At 49.2% G+C, this 24,202-nt stretch overlaps 1 protein-coding gene across 1 annotated transcript; it reads right to left on the bottom strand.

Annotated features, from left to right (window-relative positions):
- Positions 1–18,487: 18,487 nt before the first annotated feature.
- Positions 18,488–23,877, bottom strand: Naif1 (nuclear apoptosis inducing factor 1). Its single transcript, XM_057755219.1, has 2 exons — positions 23,187–23,877; positions 18,488–21,286 (listed from the first exon to the last, which is right to left on the bottom strand). The coding sequence occupies exons 1-2, from the start codon at positions 23,695–23,697 to the stop codon at positions 20,814–20,816; spliced, it is 984 nt and encodes a 327-aa protein (XP_057611202.1). The 5' UTR covers positions 23,698–23,877; the 3' UTR covers positions 18,488–20,813.
- Between the last annotated feature and the right edge of the window lie 325 nt (positions 23,878–24,202).

The raw sequence follows: 24,202 nt of genomic DNA, 5'->3' as shown, positions 1-24,202 counted from the left end.
CTCCAAAGTTACAGAGAAACCCTGTCTTGAAAAACAAAACAAAACAAAATAATAATAATAATAAAAATAAAAAAACACATCAAGTCACAGACAGTGTTGGGACTGGAAATGAGACTCAGGCCTGGTTTGCTCCAACATCTGAGCTCTCAATACCATTGTGGGTTTTGGCTTGGATTTTGGTGTCGAGACAGGGTTTCTCTGTGTAGCCCTGGCTGTCCTGGACCTAACTGTGCAGACCAGACTGGCCTCTGAGCTTACAGAGATCCTCCTGCCTCTGCCTCCTGAGTATTGGGATTAAAGGCGTGCGTCACCGCCACCACTGCCCAGCTCTCGGTCCCCTCTGAGTGAAAGGCAGAGCAGACTGATCTCTTTTCAGTTCCGACCACCTCAGGAATCGGGGCCCAAGGGTGGGGGTGTTGCCCTAAGTGGCACAGCAGGTCTAGATGTGAGATTCCCAGGCTCCCTATCTACGTTCAGCTCCAGCAGGCCAGACCAGACCAGCCACTGAGCCCCAGAGAAACCATTAGAGCTTGGAGAGCAAAGGGCTGTCTGTGTTCCAGGAAGCTGTATCAGCTGGGGCCAGGTCCAGTCTGTGCTGGTGGTGGCTGGTTTCAGCCACCTGGAGCTCCCCTGGGCCACACAGGCTCTAAGTGGACCTGGACTCGAGAGGTAGCAGATGACACCCGCCCTAGTCTATTCTCTGCCCACCCTGCTGGGCACAGGTTAAAATCCAGCCCCTGTAACCCTTCGGTCCTGTTGAGCCCTCCACCAGTGCTTGTGCTCAGAGACCAAAGGGCTCTGGGCCACCGGGTCCAGGGATGATTCTGGGATCCATGGCCAGCCAGCCCAGCAGGCCTACGCCCCCCTCCCCTTGACACAACCTCAGGACCAAAGATCTTGGGACATATAGTTCACTACTCTGACTTGGTTTTTTTGCCAGGAAAAAGCTCTCTAGAATGAAGCTGCGGGGTCACAAGAACCTGCAACCATTCATGCAATTTATTCATCGGTTAATTTCTAGATGAGATTTCACTGTGTAGCCTAGGCTGGCTTTGAGCTCACAGAACTCTCCCTGTGTCTGCCTCTGGGCTTCTGAGAGTGAAGGTGTGTACCACCATGGGCAGCTTCCTTATTTATTTTTAGAGGTCTCCCTGTGTACACCTGGCTGCAGTAGATCTCAGAGCTCCCTAAGTAGACCAGGCTAGCCTTGAACTTTCTGTGACCTGCCTATCCCTGTCTTAGGAGTGCTGGGACCACAAGCACACACTGCCACACTAGCTAATTTTGTAAACAAATAAACAAACCCTTTGTGTTTTGTGCACATGTTCGGAGGTGTGAACAACGCGCACCAAGGTTTGTATGCGGTGGGTCAGCACACGGCCTCAGGTGTCACTCCTCACCTTCCACTGCTGTGTGTGACAGGCTAGGTGGCTCCAGAGCTTCCTGTTTTCCCTGGTCCCTACTTCCCTTCTCACCTTTGGAATGCTGGGATTACGTGTGCCGTGAACAGCCATGTGTGGTTTTACACGTGTTCCGTGGATCCGAGCTCAGGCTTTCAAGATCTGCGCTGCTGGGGGATAAGGGTGGGGACAGTGGGGCTGGGGAGGGGCTACACAGGGTGCTGAGAACCTGGGGGTTGGGGAGTTTGCCTGACAACGCATTCCCTCCATCATAGCCGTGGTTTCCCAGACGACGGACATTCAGATTCATCAAAGGCTGCATGAATGGATTTTATTGTATGGCAGTTACACTTCAGTAAAACTTAAAAAAAAAAAATACAGACAACCGGGGCCCATCAGACCTGTCTAGTGACCCCAGCTTCTACATACGGTCCTAGGCAATCCAGAAATTCCAAGGCATCACTCCTCAGCCTGTTAGCTATGATTGGGTGTTTAAAAAATATAATAACTAAGGGGGTTGAGAGATGGCTCAGTGGTTAAAGCTATTTGCTGCTCTTCCAGGACCCAGGCTTGGTTCCCACACCCTTATCAGGCCATTCCCTGCAACCTCTAACTCCAGCGCCAGGGGATCTTCTGACCTCTCCTGGCTTCCACAACACACAAGTGGCAAACACACGTACACGTAGTAACTTTTCTAAAATTAAATGATAACAACAACAATAAATAAGGCTCTGAGGCATTTCAGCATACCCCCAAATTAGAGAAGCAATGTAGCAAAACCCAGTAGCCACTACATCTGTGTCATTAAGACCTCTTCACGGGGTGGTACATGTTGGCGCACCCCGGGAGGCAGAGGCGGGCGCATCTGTGAGTCTGAGTTCAGCCTGGTCTACAGAGTGAGTTACAGGACAGTCAGGGCTACACAGAGAAACCCTGTCTTAAAACCCCAAAAAAGATCTCACTGGCCTCTGAGGGCTCTGTACCACGTGCATGGACACACACACACACACACACACACACAATTTTAAAAAATGCTTTTGTTATACAAGGAGAGGCCTAAGCAGGGATGGCCTTGTTACCTATGGGGAGAGGGTGCTGCCGTTTCACAGGGAGGAAATAGGTCTTGAGGTAAACTACAGCTTAGGGGCGGAAGTTGGGATTCTTAGTGTTTATTGTGAATACCACTGGCTCTGGAATTACCCGGAAGTGCATCCGTCAGAATATTTCCAGAGAGCTTTAACTGAGAAGGCTGGAGGAAGTGGCAGCAACCTATGAGCTGGGGGCCTGGACTAAATAAAAAGGAAAAGGAGAAACAGCCAAACTCCAGCATTCCTCGCACTGCTTCCTGCTCTGTGAAGCTGTGAAGTGGCGGGAAGCCATCTCTGAGAGCGCCCTCTCACCTCACGCCTTGCCCTCCAGCATGGACTGCACTCTCAAAGTGTGAGCCCAGGACAAGCTCTGAGTGCTGTAAGTGGCTCCTTGTCAGGTATTGCTCACAGCGACAAGATAAGTCACTCTCTTCCAAGCGACAGGACTGACCCTCGTTACCACAACTCAAAAAGGGAGCGATCAGGAAAACAAGAAAAATCCCCCAGAGAGGTGTTAAGGGCCCAAGGTCAGGCCTGAATGTTCGGGGAGCCCAGGCTGCCTGTTGGGGCACGGCACCCTGGCTTCTCCCCAACTGTCCCTGTTCACTCTGCTGTTCACATCTTCAGCTCTGATGGTGTGTGATGTTCCAGAAGGAGGCTGCAAAGACTGGGTGGTAGGCCTCTGGATCCAGTTCTTTATTTCTAGCCAGTTTGGACCTTGAGTCCTCTTTCGCTCAGCTGTGGCCACAAGGGGCAGCATCGGGAAGTTGACCCGTGTTGAGGAGAGGGGAAGGAGGGGAAGGAGCAAGGGTGTGTAGCTTGGTTAATCATCTACACCCCGTGTCCATCACGCATACTTGGTTCTGAGGTGGGAGCCAGACACGTGCGTAAGCAGCCAGGATGGTCCTAACACAAGAACTCTGAACTGCAAATCAGGGCCAGGGAATACCCAGTGGGATTTTGTTTGGAATCCTGAATTCCTGGCCCTGAGAGTGGGGCAGGGGGAGGCATTACTCGTCCAGCTGCTGCTGACTGAGGAACACACCAACTATTAAGGAAACTCAGACTTTCTGTTACCCAGGCTGGCCTCAAACTCCTTGGCTCTAGTAATTCTCCCCTCAGCTGCCCACATACACCAGTGTGACTCCACAGGCGACTGTGAGCTTGCCTGCCCTCCCTCTGTCCCTCTTTCCCTGCCTTCTGCCCTCCCTTCCTCCTCCCTCCCTCTTTCTCTCTGTTTCATAGAGGTCCCCTTCATCAGCCAAGTCACCTCGTTAGCCACAAACCTACTTAACTGTTTTTAATTTTTTCTTTCCCCCGAGACAGCATTTCTCTGTGCAGCCTTGGCTGTCCTGGAACTCACTCTGTAGACCAGGCTGGCCTCGAACCCAGAGATCTACCTGCCTCTGCCTCCCAAGTGCTGGAATTAAAGCATGTGCCACCACACCTGGCTTAAATTGGCATGTATGTCTGTTCACTACATGCATGCAATGCCCACAGAGGCCAGAAGAGGGCATAAAATCTCTGGGTCTGGAGTTCAAGTTGGTTGTAAGGTGTTATGTGGGTGCTGGGATTGGATTGGACCTGGATCATCTGGGAAAGCAGCCAATACCCTAGAACACTAAGCCATCTCTCCAGCTATTCCACCAACCCTTTATTCAAAACACACATGGCCTTGTGTATCTAAGACTGGCCACAAATACCATATAGCTGAGGGATGGCCTTGAACTTCTGATCCTCTTGCCTTCACCTTCTGAACGCTGGGATAGAGGTATGCGCGCACCACACGTAGCTTATGTGGTGATACTGGGGATCGAATCAAGGGCTTAATGTGTGCCGAGCAAACATTCTACCCACTGAGCTACACCCTCAGCCGAAATCAGGCTCATTTTGCCCTTTGTCCAATGTGTCGATCCCTGGGACAAGACTTTTGCTAGATGAATAACGTTATCCACCAATTGTCTGAATGAGAAGAAAGGGGGTCTCCTGTATGCAAATCTTCCTCCCTATGTATAGGTGCAAAGAGGGGTTTTGGGCTTTTGTTTTATTTTTTGAGGCAGGGTCTCTCTGTAGCTTTGGAGCCTGTCCTGGAACTAGCATTTGTAGACCAGGCTGGCCTCGAACTCACAGAGATCCACCTGCCTCTGCCTCCCGAGTGCTGGGATTAAAGGCGTGCATCGCCACCGCCCGATTGGGTTTCGTTTTCTGTTTGTTTTTTCTCATGGACAGGGTTGAGCAGTCTCTACGTAGTCTAAGGCATGGGGAAAGGTGTTTGGAGGTGATGAAAAAAGTGTCTGTGGTCTCCACGATGCGGTCAAAGTTCACAGCTCCTAAAATACATATTCCCAAAATAGTAGCATTGTGTGATCTGAGGGTAAAGTTCTGGTCCTCTGAAGTTCAAAGGTCACCTATCTCAGACAACTGTGCCACCTTAAGAGTAATCTGAGGTGGACAAACAAGCTTCTAAATTCCTGGAGAATCTCTTCCACAACTGTTTCCATGGCGACTGGGCCTCGGATGTTACAGAGAGCAGAGCTGACGGGAGTGCTGGTTCGCTGGGTGCCTGGGAAATGGATGATCAAAGCAAGCAGTGGAATGAGAAGGTCTGTGCAGGTTTGTCTCCATGGGACAGTCTGAGTCACATCCTTTCCGCGAAAGGGCAGCTGGGCAATCTCTCCCAGCTCCGCGGACTAAGAATGTGGAGGAAATGGCTCTCTGAGCGAAACCCGGAGAGTCCTGCGCTGCCCAGGCCCCAGCAATAGCCAGGAGGAGGAGAGAGAGGGGGATGACTTTGAGTTTGAAGACAAGAAGGTGAGAACTGACTCCCCAAGGTGTCTTTTGATCTCCGCAAGTGCCCCCCAAAGGATAAACAAAACAGGCCCGCCTGCCTGCCTCTGCCTCCCGATTGCTGGGATTAAAGCCGTGCTGAATGTAATGAAAACTTTCAAAAATAGAAACAAAAAGAAACCCTTAAAAAGAAACACACACACAAATAAATAAATGAAATAGAAAAGAGGTGAGAGTGAGCCCGTTCCACGGCAGAAGGCACCAAGCTGGATGACCTGAGTTTAATCCGTGTATCCACATGGTAAAAGGAGAAAATAGCCAGGCGGGGGTGGCACACTAAATCCCAGCAGTGGGGGGCAGAGGCAGGCGGATCTCTGTGAGTTGGAGGTCAGCTTGGTCAACAGAGCCAGTGCGAGGACAGGCTACTGTCTCAAAAAACAAAAACAAACAAAAAAAATACACACAACAATAACAAGTAAAATTAAATTGAAAGTAAAAATCTGGGCATGGCTGCACATACCTGTAAACCCAGTGCTAGATAAGGGGCCAGGACAGAGGGAGGAGATGGGTGGGAAGTCACAGAAGAGGGTACAAAGCCCTCCTCTGGCCTTCACGCACCTACACATGCATGCATGCACACATACATGTAACACACACACACACAGATCCAGATGATATTAATGATACATTTCAAGCCAGGACCTTGTTACCTTACTGGAGGTCCTCAGTGACCTCTGCCTAGGTGGGGTCTCCTGTGACATCCAGTCTCACTTTGTACTTGATTGCTGACAAGTGGGTGGGGTGTGAGCATCACAGCTGCTTGTCACCCTGACTCAAGGAGGACAAAGCAGAATCAGGTGAGTCAGGCTGGCCTAGGCAAAGGAGGGGGTGTCCTTACCAGAGGCCGCCTAGCCCTGCATTGAGGAGGGGGAAGATCTCCAGAGGAAGAGGGGCCTGGCACGCCAGCCTCTGGCAGATCAGCTTCCACCTCTAAATGCAAGAGTGTTAGTCACTAGCTCCAAAAGTCCTGAGTTTGGAGCTTGGAGACTGGCTCCAGTGGGTTGGATCCAGACCGATGGTGCTTGTTTGGCTTGTAGGAGTTTTGGAAATGTTTAACAATCAATAAGTTTAAAATGGAAGAGCTCATATTTGAGCCTTGGATTCTGACTCCCGTTGAAAAGGACAACCAGGCTAGGACTTGTTTCTGATCTTGTGAAGCACCGTCCACAGTGTCCACCCGCTAGTGTGGCAAGGAAGTCCTTATCAGTGCCTCTGCCACTGTTGTCTGAGTAGCCTTGAACTGCAGGCTACTGAAACTCAGAAGGGGCTAGCACACCCTGGAGAACTATGCTATGGCTTCCCAGGTGGGCCTCTTCGATCTTTTCTCATCTCTTCACATCTATTGCCCTCGTGGCCAGGCCCTGGGCCACTGATCTCAGTGAAACCATCTCGGTCAGGAGTTAGCCTGAGAACACCTGTGACCCAACAGGTAGATTGCCCAAGGTCCCCACATTCAGGTGTGCCTGGGACTCACAGGGTGAGGCTTCTGTCACAGGTCCAGGGTTCAGGCTGCTGGAACGGAAGGGTGATTCATGCCCAGGCTGTGTACTCTCACGGGAGGTTGACTCACCGCAGGAGGCCGCGACAGGCACACCTGGGGAGGAATCCTGCCTCTCTATTTACAATGATGTGCCATTGATGAGTGAGTCTTGGCTTTGGTGCCTGCTTCTCGAGTAGTGAGCCGTCCACATCATCTTGTGACGATATTGTTGGCCTTCGACTTAGTTAACACCACAGTAAAAGGTATACCAAAATGGTCCAGGTCTGGGGCATACACTCGAACAGTAACTATGACTAAGGCTTGTGTTGTCACAGGAGGTTTTGGTGCCCTCCTTCCAACACTTAATAAGGTCTGGAAACACTTCTGACAGTCCCAAGCAGGGGAGGGTGCTCCAGTCATGTGCTGGGTAGATACCAGGGATGCTACGCAACAGTCAGCAATATCCTAAACATACAGGCCATGGACCAGCATCAACTGAATGCCTTGACTCCCAAGCTGGACGACCTAAGTTTGGTCCCCAGAACTCACACACTGGAAAGAGAAAACCAACTCCCATAAGTTATCTGTCCTCTCTCTCCACAGCACGCCAGGGCACAGGTGCAGCCATATACATATACACACAAAAGGGCACACGTGCAGCCATACACACATACACGCAAAAGGGCACACGTGCAGCCATACACACATACACGCAAAAGGGCACACGTGCAGCCATACACACATACACGCAAAAGGGCACACGTGCAGCCATACACACATACACGCAAAAGGGCACACGTGCAGCCATACACACATACACGCAAAAGGGCACACGTGCAGCCATACACACATACACGCAAAAGGACACACGTGCAGCCATATACACATACACGCAAAAGGGCACACGTGCAGCCATATACACATACACGCAAAAGGGCACACGTGCAGCCATATACACATACACGCAAAAGGGCACACGTGCAGCCATATACACATACACGCAAAAGGGCACACGTGCAGCCATACACATATACACAGAAAATAAATAAGTGCGCTGGGCTCTGGTGGTGCACGCCTTTAATCCCAGCACTTGGGAGGCAGAGGTAAGTGAATCTCTGAGCTTGAGGGCAGCCTGGTCTATAGAGCAAGTTCCAGGACAGGCTCCAAAGCTACACAGAGAAACCCTGTCTCAAAATAAATAAATAAATCCAAAAATACAAAACCAAAACCATACAGGACATCCCTCAACCCAGAATTATCTAGCCCCCAAAGGTAACCATGATGAGTTCCTACAGCAGAAAACAGACAAAGTGAATACATGTGACAAACATGTGACAGGGGAAACACAAGATGTGACCCAGAAAGGCTCCTTGGAGAAAGTACAGCCACGCTGCAAGAAGGATGGCTAGGAGTTAGGAAAACAAGGGAAAGAAAAGGTCTGTGCAAGAGAAACCACAACAGCTGAGAACTGCAGGCTAGACTTAACCTGTGGTCTCCGAGCTGCCTGCATCTAGGAGCACAAAGGTAGATCTTCCAAAGTCACAAGGAGAACCTGCATTTCATCCAGAGTCCAGGACGAGAGTGACTGAAGGGAAGGGCCCCTCCCAGAGTTAGGCTATGAAGAAGAAGGTGACCTAGAGCCATAGACCTCTGGAAAAGGGAACCAAATAGAAACAGAAAACCCCTCAAAAAGTTGACAGAAATACTTGGGGCCATGGAAAGGGCAGCAGGGGACAGTGGCCTCTGCTGCTTGGGGCTTAGAAAGTTATTTTAAGAAAGCAAAGGTCAGCTGGGCATAGTGGCTCACGCCTTTAATCCCAGCACTTGGAAAGCAGAGGCAGGTGGGTCTCTGAGTCTCCATCCCAGGACAGGCCAATTTCAGAGCTGCATCCCCTTTGGCAAACATCCATGTCAGGTTGATTTCAACATCTTCAACGAAATAGTTGGCTTTGACCCAGTCTGCTTTTCAGAGGGTGGACCCTGCCACCTTCTGAAAGCCCGCAGTGATGTCTAAAAGTCCCCAGGATCAAGAAATCTTTCCAGGGAGATTTCCAAACAAGACAAGTTAGTCCTTTTAAAAGTGTGTTTTCAGCACTAGTAGGACCATTCAAATTGCAAAATCCCTAGCAAGGGCCAGGTATGCTGGTACATGCCTTCAATCTCAGCATTCAGGAGGCAGAGACAGGGATCTCTGTGAGTTCAAGGGCAGTGTGATCTGCAGAGTGAGTTCCAGTCGACCAGAGCCGAGACTCTGACTTAAAAAAAGAAAGAAATCTAGGTGTGGTGATCTGTGTCTTCAATTCCAGCACTCAGGAAAAGGCAGGTACATTTCTGCAAGTGTGAGACCAGCCAGGGCTGTATAGTGAGGCCCTAGCTAAAAACAATAAATAAATATGCAATAAAATATCTTTATGGGGCTGGAGAGATGGCTCAGTGGGTAAGAGCACCTATTGTTCTTGCAGAGGACCAGGGTTGGTTCCCTGCACCCGCATGTGGCTCACAACTCCAGTCCAGGGGACCCACTGCTCTCTTTTCCAAGGGTACTAGGTACACGCATTGTGCCATACATACATGCAGCCGAAACACTCATACATATAAAACAAGTAAATCTACAAAAAATTAAATTCGGAGTGAATAAATGGTGCTGGTTTTAAAGCCGTGTCAAACGTCCACTGAAACAAGAACTGCCTTTAAGTGTGCACCAGCTGCCAGGAACCCTGTAAAGTGGCCTACCACAACTAGCTAACTTCCACGTCAGCCTTGTTCAGAGAAGGTGTTTCCATGAGGAAGTGGAGGCACCGACTCTCCCAGGGCACAGCCCTGTAAAGGACACGCTACATCATGTGACCATGCAGGGGGACTGCAGGCAACTACAGAGGTTCAGACAGGCAAGCCTTCTGGGGTGGGGAAAGCTGCCCTTGCCCTTCCCAGACTTGGTATAGCCAACCAGGCAACCAGCCTTCCTTACCTTCCATACGCTTATGCAAAATATGCAAACCTGTGTTCTTGGTTGAGATGTCTTCACCACAGACCTCTTTAATAGGCATGCTCAATCAACAGTCTTTTTTTTTTTTTTTTTTTTTTTTTTTTTTGAGAAAGGGTTTCTCTGTGTAGCTCTGGCTGTCCTGGAACTCACCTGCCCTGTAGACCAGGCTGGCCTTGAACTCAGAGATTCAGAGATCCACCTGCCTCTGCCTCCCAAGCGCTGGGACTAAAGGCCTGTGCCGCCACCCCTCAGCCAAAGTTTGTACGTTCTTTCTTCTTTTTCTACTTTTTTTTTTTTTTTTTGGTTTTTCGAGACAGGGTTTCTCTGTAGCTTTGGAGCCTGTCCTGGAACTCCCTTTGTAGACCAGGCTGACCTCGAACTCACAGAGATCCACCTGCCTCTGCCTCCCAAGTGCTGGGATTAAAGATGTGCGCCACCACTGCCCGGCTCTTTTTCTATTTTTTTTAAAGAATAGGGTTTCATGTATCTCAAGATGATCTTGAACTCAATATGTATTCAATGATAATGTTGAGCTTTCGGTCCACTAGACTTCACCCCCACAAGAGCCTCAGTTATAAGGATGTGTCAATCACCATGTCCCATGAACTTGCTGCTGGGAATCAAGCTCAGGGCTTCAAGCAGTCTAAGTAAGCACTCTACCACTGAATTACATTCTTACTCCAGACAAAACCAGAGCCTTCCCACACGTCTCTTCCAGGATCTCACAGGCAGATCTGAGGGTGGGGTGGGGCAGTCTTGAAGACTCTGGATCCAGGAGGGGCCAAAAATTGGTTTTGTCTGTTAGAGTCAGGGCCTTGCTATCTAGCCCAGGCTGGCCTAGAACTTGTAAACTTCCTGTCTTCTCCTGCCGAGTACCAGGAGAACAGGCTCCAGAGATGATTGAAGAAGTTTTTGGCAGGGGATGGGCATTTTCTACCTCCCTTTATACTTTGTTTGGCTTGTGGGCCCAAGGGACTACTTGGATGCTTGGTTGCTCAGCAGGCTCCAGGGCAGAGAGTACCTGGCACCTGGGCACACTCCCTTTTCAACGCCCCAGGGACCAGAGCTGCTTCCTATGATGGGATCCGTCCCTCTGCCCTGGCCTGCTTCAAGTCCTTCTGTTGTAATCTGCTGGCCTGGTCTGTCACCTGGGTACCCTGTTCCTTTAAGAGACAAGCTCTACCCACTCCCAACCTCCCCGCTTCTGCCAAGGCAAGCAGATCCCACCCTCTCTGTCTCTCCCCCCCTCCCTCTCTCTGTCTGCCCTTCTTCTGGAGAGGCTTTCTCTCTCCTCCCTCCTTCTCCCCTTCCCCCTTCCCTTTCCCCTCCATCACCCACTAAATAAATTCTATACCCAAACTCTCTCTGCATTGCATATATATCTGTCTGTCTCTCGCCGAGGCCTCAGGCCACCCGCCAGGGGACCCACTGAGGCCTCAGGTGACCCGCCACGGTCCCTCATAGGACCAGCCCCCCTCTTTATAAATAACACCTTCCTTCATTCTGCCCTTTGAGACCCCACTGTTCTTTAGTCCCAGGGCTATATCTCCTGTCACCTGACTCAAATCACATAAACTGTCATTGTGGTACCAAGACATACCCGCCACTTCCCACTTTGGTTGTGCCACCAAAGGGTGGTATAGAGGGCTGTCACGGTGAAGTTAGAAGGCTGTATTTATTGAGCATGTGCTGTATCTGAGGCTCATGCTAAATGTTTTACATACATGATCTTGAGAAATGAGTTGAGAGGGTAGTCTTCACATAGTAGTGGTCATTTCCAGTCTGTCCTCTCACTGTCTCTAGAAGTAGATACTATTATCTGTCAGGTCCTAGTTTCCGCACTAGCGAAACTGAGACTAACAGGCGTGAGACAAGAAAACCATACCTAACGCTCAGACCCGTCCATCTAGGTCTTTCCCACACACACTTCCTACATCACCTAGGCCAGTGCTATGTGAGAAAATTTTCAATGCTTTTTTTTAAGGGTTTTTTTTGTTTTGTTTTTGTCTTTTTTTTTTTTTTTTTTTTTTTTTTTTTTTTAGATTATATCTATGGGGTGGGTAGTGCACATGAGTGCAATTGCCTACAGAAGAGGGTTTTCTATCTCCCAGAGCTGGAGTTATAGGCAGTTGTGAGCTGCCCAGTATGGGTGCTTGAAACCCATATGATCCTCTGCTAGAGCAGTAGGCATTCATTGGTTTGTTTTTGTTTTTGTTTTGAGACAGGGTTTCTCTGTGTAGCTTTGGAGCCTGTCCTGGAACTAGCTCTTGTAGACCAGGCTGACCTCAAACTCAGAGTTCTGCCTGCCTCTCGCTCCCAAGTGCTGGGATTAAGGCGTGCACCACCACGGCCCAGCACAGTACGCGTTAACCACTGAGCCATTTCTCTCACTACTGCACTTGAGTGTTATTTTATTTTATTTTAGGTAGAGTCTTGCTATGTAACCTGTTATGGCCTTAAACTCAAGAGCATCCCACCTTGGTCTCTCATGTTCTGTGAGGACCCCCACACCGGACTCAGAGGACATGTGTAGGGATCTTTGAGGGAGCCTGGCTGTGTGGACCCAGTGCCTTGAACCTGCCCTCCTCCTCTCTCAGCATCCCAAGGGCTAAGATCCCAAGGGTTGCCACCACACCTGTCAGTGACTGGGAAAGTTCTGTGTTGTAAAATTCCAGCCAGGTGAGGTGATGCACACCACACTTGTAATCCACAGGCAGGAAGACCACCATAAATTTGAGAGCAGCCTGATTTATATGACAAGCTCTAGGCAAGTCAGGGCTGCGAACTGAGACTTGTCTCGAAAACAGACAAGTCATGCCTTTGATCCCAACACCCTGGAAAGAGAGGCAGGCAGGTCTCTGGGAGTCATAGGACAGGCTGGTCTGCACAGCAAGTTCCAAGCCAGCCAGAACCACGTAATGAGATTCTGTCTCAAGAAAAGCATACAAGCAAACAAACATTTCATGTTAAGGACATGTCTCCACAAATAATGTCTCTAAATGACCCCAGTGTTTGTATGTGTTTGGTGCTGGGCATAGAACCCGGGCTTTGCCTGTGCTAACAAATGCTCTATCATTGCACTGTCCCCATTCTAAATCACCCCAGAGCAAAGGAGAGTTCTGTCTCTTCTGTCTCTGTCATGGCCATCATGGTACTTCGGGTCTAATCCAAATAAACCATTATCTCTCCTCCCTCCCTCCCTCCCTCCCTCCCTCCCTCCCTCCCTCCCTCCCTCCCTCTTTCTTTCTTTCTTTCTTTCTTTCTTTCTTTCTTTCTTTCTTTCTTTCTTTCTCTTTCTTTCTTCCTTCCTTCCTTTTTCCCTCCCTCTCTCCTTCCTTTTCTCTCTTTCTTTTTTTACTATTTTTTTTTTCTGTGTAGCCCTGGCTGTCCTAGAACTCATTCTGTAGACCAGGCTAGCCTTAGATTCAGAGATCTGCCTGCCTTTGCAAGTGCTGGAATTAAAGGTATGTGCCACCACCACCAACTTTTCTCTTTTTTCTTAGTAGAAGCACAGTGCAGTCCTGACAGGGGAGCCTCTTTGCCCTAGATGTTCCCCAAGGGCAAGTTTAACTCATTTCCAACAGCTTTAAATCTCACAGGCTAGAAGGTCAAAGTAAATTAGGACTAAAAATAGTAACTAGATCTGGCTTGGCTTTGCAGGCCAGTTAAACCCAGCTACTTGGAAGGTTAAAACAGCAAGAAGTTGCTGGGTGGTGGTGGTACACGCCTTTAGTTCCAGCACTCGGCTGGCAGAGGTAGGTGGATCTCTGTGAGTTCAAGACCAGCCTGGTCTACAGAGCTAGTTCCAGGACGGGCTACAAAAGCTACAGACAGATCCTGTCTTGAAAACAAACAAACAAACAAACAAAACAAACAACAACAAAAAACAACAGTAAAAGCACTTGCCTAGAAAAAAAAAACTATAGCTAAAGGCACAGGTTGCCCTGTGGAATAAGGTTGCTTGGGGCCTTACACAGGCTGTTAGACTTCTGACCTTTAGTGTCCTTACCTGCACAGTGAGAACCTTCTCAGCACCCACTTCCTGCCCTCGCTGTGAGAACTCATTGACGACAGCGTCTAAGGTGGGGCCTGACAACTGTCAGCTGTATTTACCTTTAAACAGTGACAAGGAAGAACTGGAGCCTGCCCTGGGGAGCCTGGATCCTTCTGAGGGTCCAGTCACCAAACACCTCACCTGTGTGAGAGGCAGCCCACTCTGAAGCAGGATCTGGAATCCAGCCAATTTCCAGAATGCAGGGCTGGGAGCCAAAGTTCTCAGACTTTGGGAAATCACAATGTTCACTCTAAAGGCAGGATGTGTTTAAATCATACCATAAAGACCGGGCGTTTATATCACACCTTACAGACCGTGTGTCTATGCCATACACACCGTGTGTCTATACCACACAGATTGTGTGTCTATACCATACCACTCAGACTGTGTGTCTATACCATACGATACGGACCGAGTCCTTTTTCTCCTTGAGTCTATTCTAGGTTCCGGGTAAGATCTGGAGAATTCTCCCCACATCAGAAGACACACTAATCCAGGTGTGTACTTCAGGCTTTGGGGTTCAGCTGTTTCTGGTTACAGCTACTCAACTCTGCTATGGACTATAAATCAGCTAGTTTTTTAAGTGAATGCATGCCTGTGTTTCAGTAAAACTTACTTTACAAATAGATGGCAGGTCAGGCATGGTGGTGCACACTTTTAATCCCAGCACTCAAGAGTCGGTGGTAGGTAGATCTCTGTGTGTTCAAAGGCAGCCTAGTCTACACAGTGAATTCCAGACTGTTAGTCCCACTGGGCAAGAATAAGACCACTACTACAATTTTTTGTTTGTTTGTTTTTCGTTTTTGGAGACAGGGTTTCTCTGTGTAGCTTTGGAGCCTGTCCTGGCACTCGCTCTATAAACCAGGCTGGCCTCGAACTCACAGAGATCTGCCTGCCTCTGACTCCCAACAGTACTGGGTTTAAAGGCCACCACACCAGATTCCACTATCACAATTTTTAAGCCAAATTTGAAGCGAGCTTTATTGAATACTGGCCAGGGCAATGGACATTGACCAGGTCTATACCTGGGGTTTCCAGAGTATGGCATCAAATTACATTAGATAGGAGCTTACTCACAAGACTATGTATTTCCTACCTTAGTCCAATCAGAGGCTAGCATACATTCTGATGTATTTCCTTCCTTTGTACCTCCCACCAATATGCGATCAAACACATTCTGGGCAGTTGGGGGAACCAAGCTTGTTTACAGAAGCAAAATGTGCGGCTTGGGCCGGGCGGTGGTGGCGCACGCCTTTAATCCCAGCACTTGGGAGGCAGAGGCAGGTGGATCTCTGTGAGTTCGAGACCAGCCTGGTCTACAAGAGCTAGTTCCAGGACAGGCTCCAAAACCACAGAGAAACCCTGTCTCGGAAAAAAAAAAAAAAAAAAAAAAAACCAACCAAACAAACAAAAAAATGTGCGGCTTGTTATCTTATGTGAACAACAGCCCCAGCATTTCAGAAAGTTATGTGCTTTGGGCAAATGGTGTGCTGTTTTATTTTTTTTGTTGTTGTTCTTTTTTGTTTGTTTTTTTTTTTTTTGGTTTTTCGAGACAGGGTTTCTCTGTGGTTTTGGAGCCTGTCCTGGAATTAGCTCTTGTAGACCAGGCTGGACTTGAACTCACAGAGATTCGCCTGCCTCTGCCTCCCGAGTGCTGGGATTAAAGGCGTGCGCCACCAACACCCGGCAGCAAGGTTCAATTTTTAAAATAAAACTTTAAATAATAGATACAGTACAAGGGAGACCAACAATGACTTTCCTAGTTTTTTCATAGTATATATACTATTACAAAAAAAAAAAATCACAGTTTCTTGAATGACTCAGTTTATTAAAATAGCTAAGGTTTAACGTAGTTAGAAAAGGAGGAGAGCCGGGCGGTGGTGGCGCAGGCCTTTAATCCCAGCACTTGGGGGGCAGAGGCAGGCGGATCTTGGTGAGTTCGAGTCCAGCCTGATCTACAAGAGCTAGTTCGAGGACAGGCTCCAAAGCTACAGAGAAACCCTGTCTCGAAAACCAAAAAAAAAAAAAAAGGAGGTGAGACATCATACATCTTAAGTAGTCTCTGTTCGCCTGATTAGACTTAGGTAAGGAGAGACTTTCTATGGGCTCCTTGCCAGGCTGTTTAGGTCATTTTCTTGTAGCATCGTAAAAAGTATTTTATGATGTCTCTAGTGTTTAGTGTTTGGAACTCATAGCTACGGCGATAAAGCTTTAGCTTTCTATTTATTTGTTTGTTTACTTTGTTATTTTTTGTTTGTTTGTTTGTTTTTAGCAACAGGGTTTCTCTGTGTAGCCTGGCTGTCCTGGAACTCACTCTGTAGACCAGGCTGGCCTCAAACTTGGACATCTACCTGCCCCTGCCTCCTGAGTGCTGGGATTAAAGGCTTGAGTCATCACTTTCCAGTCAATTTAATTTAAAACAAAACAAAACTCCAAGATTTCCTTCTAAAGAAGTTAAAAAAATCTCTAAACTGTGGGTTCCTGTAGTATCAAAAATAAATGCTATTTTTAAAGTACCCTTTCTTACTTCTGGAGGGAGAATCAGGGCACAGCCTCAGTCTGGACAAGGCAAAACCAAAGTCCAACCAGGCAAACAGCTCAGTGCTCAACATCTGACCTTCCTCAGGGTCTTCTGGCTGCCCCAGGAGGCTCAGCTCACCTCTCTGGCCCCACCCTCAGGCAGCACACACAGCCTGACTTCTAGGCTCCAGCTGGCTCCATTTCCTGTGGCTGCTGTTCCTGGTAGCCATCACTAGGCGCCGGCATCTCCAAAACTGCTGCGGTCCCTCTCCTGGGGTCTCTTTAGGAACTCCAGCCCTGCCACACAGTGCCAAGCCTCAGCTTCTCTCCATGACCCCTTCACGCTCTTAAAACCAATACCACCTGGGATACTCTGTAGACCAGGCTGGAATTGAACTCAGAGATCCACCTGCCTCTGCCTCCCAATTGCTTGCTGGGATTAATAGTATGCACCACCACTGCCTGACCTTTCTTTCTTTTCTTTCTTTCTTTCTTTCTTTCTTTCTTTCTTTCTTTCTTTCTTTCTTTCTTTCTTTCTTTCTAAGACAAGATTTCTCTGTGAAGCCAATAGTCTAATTTTGTTATTAATTAATTAATTTTATTTTAGCTGTTTTTTTTTTTTTTTTTGGTTTTTCGAGACAGGGTTTCTCTGTGGTTTTGGAGCCTGTCCTGGAACTAGCTCTTGTAGACCAGGCTGGTCTCGAACTCACAGAGATCCGCCTGCCTCTGCCTCCTGAGTGCTGGGATTAAAGGCGTGCGCCACCACTGCCCGGCTATTTTAGCTGTTCTTTTCTTCCTCTTTTATCCCTGTCAGAGTAAGGTGGCTCACCTGACATAGGACAGAGAGGAAACTTTTAAATAAGCTTGCTTGGGCCCAGAGAAGGGGGAGCCATAACCTAGCCCCAGGTCCAGCTTTTCAATAAAGTAGAACAGCATAAAGCAACTTTAATATTACCTACACCCTGAGGGCATTTGGATTCTTCCTTGATGTGGGAGTGTCATATATCAATCTGTTGATTTCATTGGTTAATTAATAAAGAAACTGCTTAGCCTGATAGGTTAGAACATAGGTGGGTGGAGTAAACAGAACAGAATGCTGGGAAGAAGGGAAGTTAGGCAGACACCATGCCTCCCCTCTCCAGAGCAGACGCGATGAAGCTCCGACCCAAGATGGATGTAGGCTAGAATCTTCCTGGTAAGTCACCATCTCGTGGTGCTACACACATCAATAGAAATGGGCCAAGCAGTGTTTAAATGAATACAGTTTCCGTGTAATTATTTCAGAGCATAAGCTAGCTGGTGGCCAGGAGCCGGGCGGCAGGAACGCAGCCCACAGTTCCTTCTACACTTCCTAAACTGAATCCAGTGACCAAAAAGCTCAGAAATAAAATCTGAGCCCTCGCCATCAAAGTAGTCATGGCAAGTGATATTAACTGTGGTGGCTGACAGCTGGCAGCAGCAGAGACAGTAAAAACAAAACCAATAAATGCAGAACACAGAAAGCTCACACTGAAAGGAGACTAGCCAGAAACAAACATGTGGTGTCCACCATCGTTCGTACATTCATCTAAGCCTGATCCATTTCCATCTTGGCTCCCATGTTTGCAGCAAAACTTATACAAAGGCAAGACAAACGAGACACCACAGCAGACCAGCAACCTCAGCTGGGACTTGCAACACCTCCCTTTTTTGCTTTGGATGGGATAGAGTTGGGTTCCATCAATCCCAAGATCAGGATCCCAACAGAACCAAATGTCACAGAAAATGACTCTGACTTATCAGGGGAGGCCTCTGTAGGTACTGGCTGCTTCTCTCAGCATGGCTGTTCATTCTGACAGTCCACAAAACCGAAAGCTCATGGTAGAGCCACAGAATGCCTCAAGGTGTGCACGTCCTGAGGTCTAGAGTCCCAGAGTGAAGGTCCCGCTTTAGATTTTGGTGGGTAGTCTGATCTCACTGGGGTCTCCAGAAAATATTAATCCCATCAGGTAAGAATAAGACCACTACAAGTTTTGAGTCAAATTTGAAGTGAGCTTTATTGAATACTGGCCAGGACGATGGACAGTGGCCAGGTCCATACCTGGGATTCCCAGAGTATGACACTGGATGACATTAGACAGGGGCTTAGAAAGGCACAACCCGCAAGGCTATGTACTTCCCACCTTCGTCCAATCAGGGGCAAGCATACATCCTGACTACATACATACTTCCTGCCTGCGTACCTCCCATCCATGTGTGATCAAACACATCCTGGGCAGTAGGGGCCAACCAAGTTTGTTCACAGAAGCAAAAACACGGGGTTATCCTCCACGAACAACAGCCCCCGGTGTTCCAGGAAGTTACGTCCTTGGGGAAGTGGGGCTTACAGATTAGAGGCATTTTTGTTTTATAGGCCTCTTAAGCACAGTAATTTAAACTTAAAACATATTTTTAGCTATCAGAAGGCCAGCCAGGGAGACACAGTGAGACCCTGTCTCAAAAACACAAAAACAAAACAAAATGAACAAAAAGTAGGTGGTGGGCCAGATTTAGGCTGGAGGTCATAGTTTATTTCCATGTGTGATTAATAAAGACACAGAGAAGTGTATAAAAAATGATATTTCTTTAATTTAATGTTGTGACCTGGAAAGACCAAGTTAGCTTACGTAATCTAGGCTTCCTCTTTACACACAAATGGAACAGATACAAGATTGGCTCAGATTTCCAACCCCAAAGAAGAGCCAAACTGGGTCACAAATCTTTAGGAAGTCCCTGCAGCAACCCTGCTGGGCCCAACAGGCTCCACAGGGTGAGGGGTCCCACCTCGTTCCCCTCTCTGTGGATGGCATTACACAGGCCTCCTTGGAGAACGGGACAGCATGTAGCCACCTCCTGTCTCCAGGGGATCTCTTCCTGGGACTACAAGCATGGCACCAAGTATCCCTGTGTGTGCACGCCTGGAAGGGTGGCTTGGCTAAGACCTGGAACTCTGTTGTAGCCACTGGTCATGGGTGACGCAGTTATGGCAGCAAAATGGCCAATGGGATGGAGATGTGGGGAGAATGAGGGCTCAGCACTCAACAGCAAGTCTGAAAGCGAAACAGACAATGCCTGCCTGGCTGAAGTTTTTGTAAATGCCTCAGAGAGAAGGTGGAAAGACAGACAAGCCCTTCAGCCCTCTGAGACTATGTCCTGCTTTAGCACAGAATTAAAAGCACCCCACTTTCTCTCTCACCCCTCCCCTCTCACCTCTTACATTCAAGGACAGTCCTTGCTTTGGATTCAGTCTGCCAGTCGGGGGGCATTGACAATGCCCCAGGCACGAGTAACAGAGCAGGGGCGGGGAACACTGCTGAGCAGGGCTCTAATGCGCACTGTCTTTCAGATGTGTGGTCCAGCAGAGAGGAAACAGGGTGGCCACAGAACCTGGAGCCCTCCCAGAAGGGGTTCGGCTATAGAATAAATACGACTGGCTAGACGTGAGCTCTCTAAAAAACTAATACTAAAACAAAGTCAAAATTAGCAGTTCGCCTCAAGTGCACTGCAGCAGGAATCAGGAGTCCACAGGGTTCGCCTTCTAACTGACAGCACCTGAAGCCCACCTGGGTCAAAGTCTGGGTTGGGGCAAACTATATAACAGCTACCCAGAGGCGTCATGGAAGACAAGAGAGTGGCCAACCCATCCCCACCACACACAGCATTCCTGAGCCAGGCTAGCTGCATGTGTCTTGGGGCATTTCCAAGAGCTGGGCTGTGCCAGGATGGTGGTGGCACACAGCAGTAAGGAGCATCCCCTGAGAATGGAGGCACGGTGGGAGGAAGAAAGGGCTGGGGTTTCCCGGTGGCGCTGGGAGACATTCTTCTGTGGGCGTTATTGCATTTCTGGCAGTGCCACCGGCAGGATGGCACTAGAAAAGGTGGCGTACCTGAGGTGGGGCAGCCCAGCCCATTGAAGATCCTGTGCCATGCGTGAAACGGCCCCAGTGAGAACCAGTTTGTCTTTAAAGTTGTTCTGGACGGCAGGGCAGTGGTGGCGCACGCCTTTAATCCCAGCACTCGGGAAGCAGAGGCAAGAGGATCTTTGTGAGTTCGAGGCCAGCCTGGTCTACATGAGCTAGTTCCAGGACAGGCACCAAAAACTACAGAGAAACCCTGTCTCGAAAATCAAAAAAAAATAAAAATAAAAAATAAAGTTGTTCTGGATGGAGTCTGGGTGATGTCTCAAGCCTTAGACCATGACATCGCCAGCACACACAATCCCAGCTAAATCTCCCAGATTTAAACAAGGCAGCTCCACTGGATCCCGAAGCCCAGCAATTTCCTTTTCCCAGTCCCCTTCATTTCTCAGACCAATAAGCCCCAAATATCTATCCAAGAGGGAGCTAGCCACATGGTCCACTTGAAGCCACTCACAGAAACCACTTACAATCACGGCAGAGCGCTGGCTTGACTTCTGCCCTCACTGGAGGATGCTGTCTGGCTGCCCATTCTGGGCCACCTGTCCAGGGTCAGGGACTGGGGCCGGGGTGGGTGTGTTACTCTGCAGGTAGCGTCGGAAATCTTTAATCATGGGCCGGAGAACCTGGATGAGGACACTCAGGGCCGCCTGGGTGCCCTCCATGGCCTGGGCCTGCCGCTCCTGGGCGCAGGCCTGTACCTCCTGGGAACGCCGGATCATCTGCAGCAGGTCATTCTGCTGCTCCAGGTGCTGGGCGATCTCCTTTATGTGGAGGTTGGTGACCCGCTGTTCCTGGATGAGCTTGGCCGAATTGAGGGCGATGCGGCTCTTAAGTGCCTGCGGTTTGACAGATGCGTCTGCTTGCTGAGTTATCATCTCCACGGGGGCTTCGGTCGGCAGGGGCTGAGGAGGCTCGGCTGAGCAGTACTCCACCACTCCCTCCTCCAGGGTGTGAAAGGTGGCCTCAGTGGGGACTGCCAAGAGGACAGAACAACAGCAGAAGCAGGTCATTGTTTGGAAGAAATAGTGCTGGCTCTGCAACACCCGTAGGACACTGAACCCTGGGTGGCAGGGAGGCAAAGGGGAATTCAGGCCTCCCCTGGGTCTATTGACATAAAAACATAGTATCGGGGAGGTGCGGCCCTCTTTGTTCCTCCACGCTGGGGTGGGACCCAGGACCTTGTATATGGAAGCATGTGCTTTACCCTTGAAATACTCCTCCAATCAGATTTTAGGATTGTACTCTATTGGCAGCCAAGGGAAGCCCCCAGATCTGACAATAATGCCAGCAAAATCTTATGATACTCATCGACTACTCTGCACTCATTGGCTCAAGGGACCCTCCAAGTGACAAGAGGTGGGCACTATCATCTTCAGTTTCAGAGATGATGAAACAGAACCAGTTTTCTGGGCCACTTTGAATTAAGTTCATCCCTTCTGTGTGACCAGTCAAAGAAGGAAAGCCATAGCAGCTCACGTGTTCAGAAAATGCCTCCCTGTCTCTTAAGCCTGGTGGGGGTGGCGCACACCTTTAATCCCAGTACTCAGAAGGCGAGGCAGGTGAATCTCTTAGTCTGAGATCAGCCTGGTCTACAGAGCAAGTTACAGGACAGCCAAGGCTACACAGAGAAGCCCTGACTCAAAAAACAAAACAACACCAACCATAAAAACCAAAACCGAAAAACCAAAAAATCCTAAACATCCTTGAAGATGCTGTTCCAGAACGGTACCTGACTTGGACCAGCGCTTTTTCTCCTCTTCCCACTTCTTATGGACTGGAGAACTATGCAGAGGAGAGCACACACCCACACACCATTGAGAGTCTGGTGGCTACAGTTCAAAGCCTATCATGGCCGAGCAGAGTTCACAGCTGTGGGCACACATCCTTATCTCAAACACAAAACCTAACCAAAGTTAGCTCTGTTATCAATGACAAGAACCTCCAAAGGGACATTAGGTGCTTGGGCCTTCATGCATGTGGGAGATGTCAATCTTGCTTATATATTCTATATGTTCATATATATGTAGGTACACATGTGTGTGCGCACATGTGTGTTTGTGTTCATATGGAGGGGATCAGAAGACAACCTCAGTGTTGCCCACATCTTTTCTTTATTGAGAAAGGGTCCTTCACTGGCCTGGGCCTCTCCAAATAGGCTGACTGGCTGCTAGGGTTACAAGTGTGTACCTCCACTCCTATTTTCCCTACCTTTGAATGCCATCAACCATTAGTTCCCTTCGCACCAGGAACTCTTGGGTTCCTCCTCTCATGGTTAGGCTATTCATACATACCTCATCTGCCGTAGTATAGACTACAATTGGCCTATATATTTAATTTTTGCAATGCTAACCAAGTACTCTACCACTGAGCTATCTCCCTCGTCTCCAGGGAATGTTAAATACTTGGTATTTTTGGTGCCTGGCATACATTTCTCGATGAATGGATGAACATTTAGAAACCATGACAGTCCTGAGATGTGCCTGGTGAATGTGTGTACATTGAAAACACAGACTCCCTTTGTGCAGAATGGGCATCTCATTTGGGCATAGAATTCCTAGTCATTCAACAATATATATCCTGGCTGCCTAGGAATACAGCAGATCCTGAGTCCCATGGGGCTATGGACACAGTCTTGTGTCTTCAAGGCTATATGGGTCAGCAAGGGGAGTCATGGACATCCAGCTATCCACATGCTGAGGAAGTCCCCAAAAGAACAAGATCATTTCTGTCTGGGGAGTTCTTGGAAGGCCTTATGGTCTTTCAAGATCACCATCTGACTTTTGACCCTTGGCAGTCAATTTGCCCCAGGCTGCCCCAGCACTTGCTGGCCCTTCCCATTTATGCAGCAGAACTGAGCAGGAGAGGTCACTCACTCTGTGTCAGGGTGACCGTGGCTGCAGCTGCCGTGGCCGTAGATCCGAGGGCCACGGGATGGATCTCTGTGGTACTGGGCAGGCTGATGATGGTGGCCTCACCCAGCAAGTTGCAGATGCGCTGTTGCATAGGGGTCAGCAGTACTGGAGCTATGGCTGCGCCACTGCCACCACTGCCACCGCCTGTCCCAGGTCCACCAGCTCCATCCTCTTCTGTGGGCCCTGGGGCCTCGCCACCTTCTACAGCAGCTCGGACTTGGGCCACTTTGCGGCGGACTTCGGTCTTGAGGTCGGACCACTTCTTCTTGACTTCGGGCAGCTCCCTACGGCAGGTGGCCACAGCGTTGACTCTTCGCAGGATGCCATGCCAGGCTGCACTCTTGGCAGCCAGAGGGACCCCAGCATTGAAGTGGTTCACCAGCAGGTGCTTCTTCAGCTCTAGTTCTTCCACGATGATCTCCACCTCCCGCTCTGAAAAGTTCATCTTCCTCTTCTTGGCTGGAACAGCCATGGCCTCTCCTAGCCTCACTTCTTAAAGAAATTATAATGCCCTTAACAACCCCAATTTCCCTTCTCTTCTTTTCCAGCCTCGCCTCTCGCCCAGCCCCCACCCCCAAAAAGGGGGACAGGCAGGGCTTGCTTGAGGCCAAGCACCAGGCCTTAAGTAATCCCCCTCGCTACGCAAAGTGCGTAGGGCCCAGCCCTGACCGGCCCGACCGCCGCCAGCCAGCTGCGTAATGGCTTCCTGAATCTGCCTCTTCCGCTGGGGTGTGCGGAGATCCGCCCACTTCCCTTCTTCCCGCCCCTCAACACATCCCTGGGAAGCCCCGCCCTCCAGGCTGGCGTGCCTCAAGCACCTCGCCGATCATTGGCTCTGCAGGCCTGCCATTCCTCTCCAGGACACACCTATTTGCCAGAAGTGGCTTACTCATTGGTCTACAGGCTTGTCTGTCGCTTCAGTGCGTCCGCCCACATGGCCTTTATTCACATCCATTGGGAAATCAGTCTGTCGTTCA

Source organism: Chionomys nivalis, chromosome 22 (assembly GCF_950005125.1).
Source record: "Chionomys nivalis chromosome 22, mChiNiv1.1, whole genome shotgun sequence".
Taxonomy (NCBI): Eukaryota; Metazoa; Chordata; class Mammalia; order Rodentia; family Cricetidae; genus Chionomys; species Chionomys nivalis.
Note: the sequence above shows the minus strand (reverse complement) of the source record. Positions and strands in the feature narration are given on the sequence as shown.

Excerpts from the sequence above, each read along its gene's own strand:
- Naif1 (XM_057755219.1), bottom strand. The coding sequence starts at position 23,697 with ATGGCTGTTCCAGCCAAGAAGAGGAAGATGAACTTTTCAGAGCGGGAG. Across the intron at positions 21,287-23,186 it reads CACGGTCACCCTGACACAGA|TCCCCACTGAGGCCACCTTT; the intron begins GTGAGTGACCTC and ends TCCTCTTGGCAG.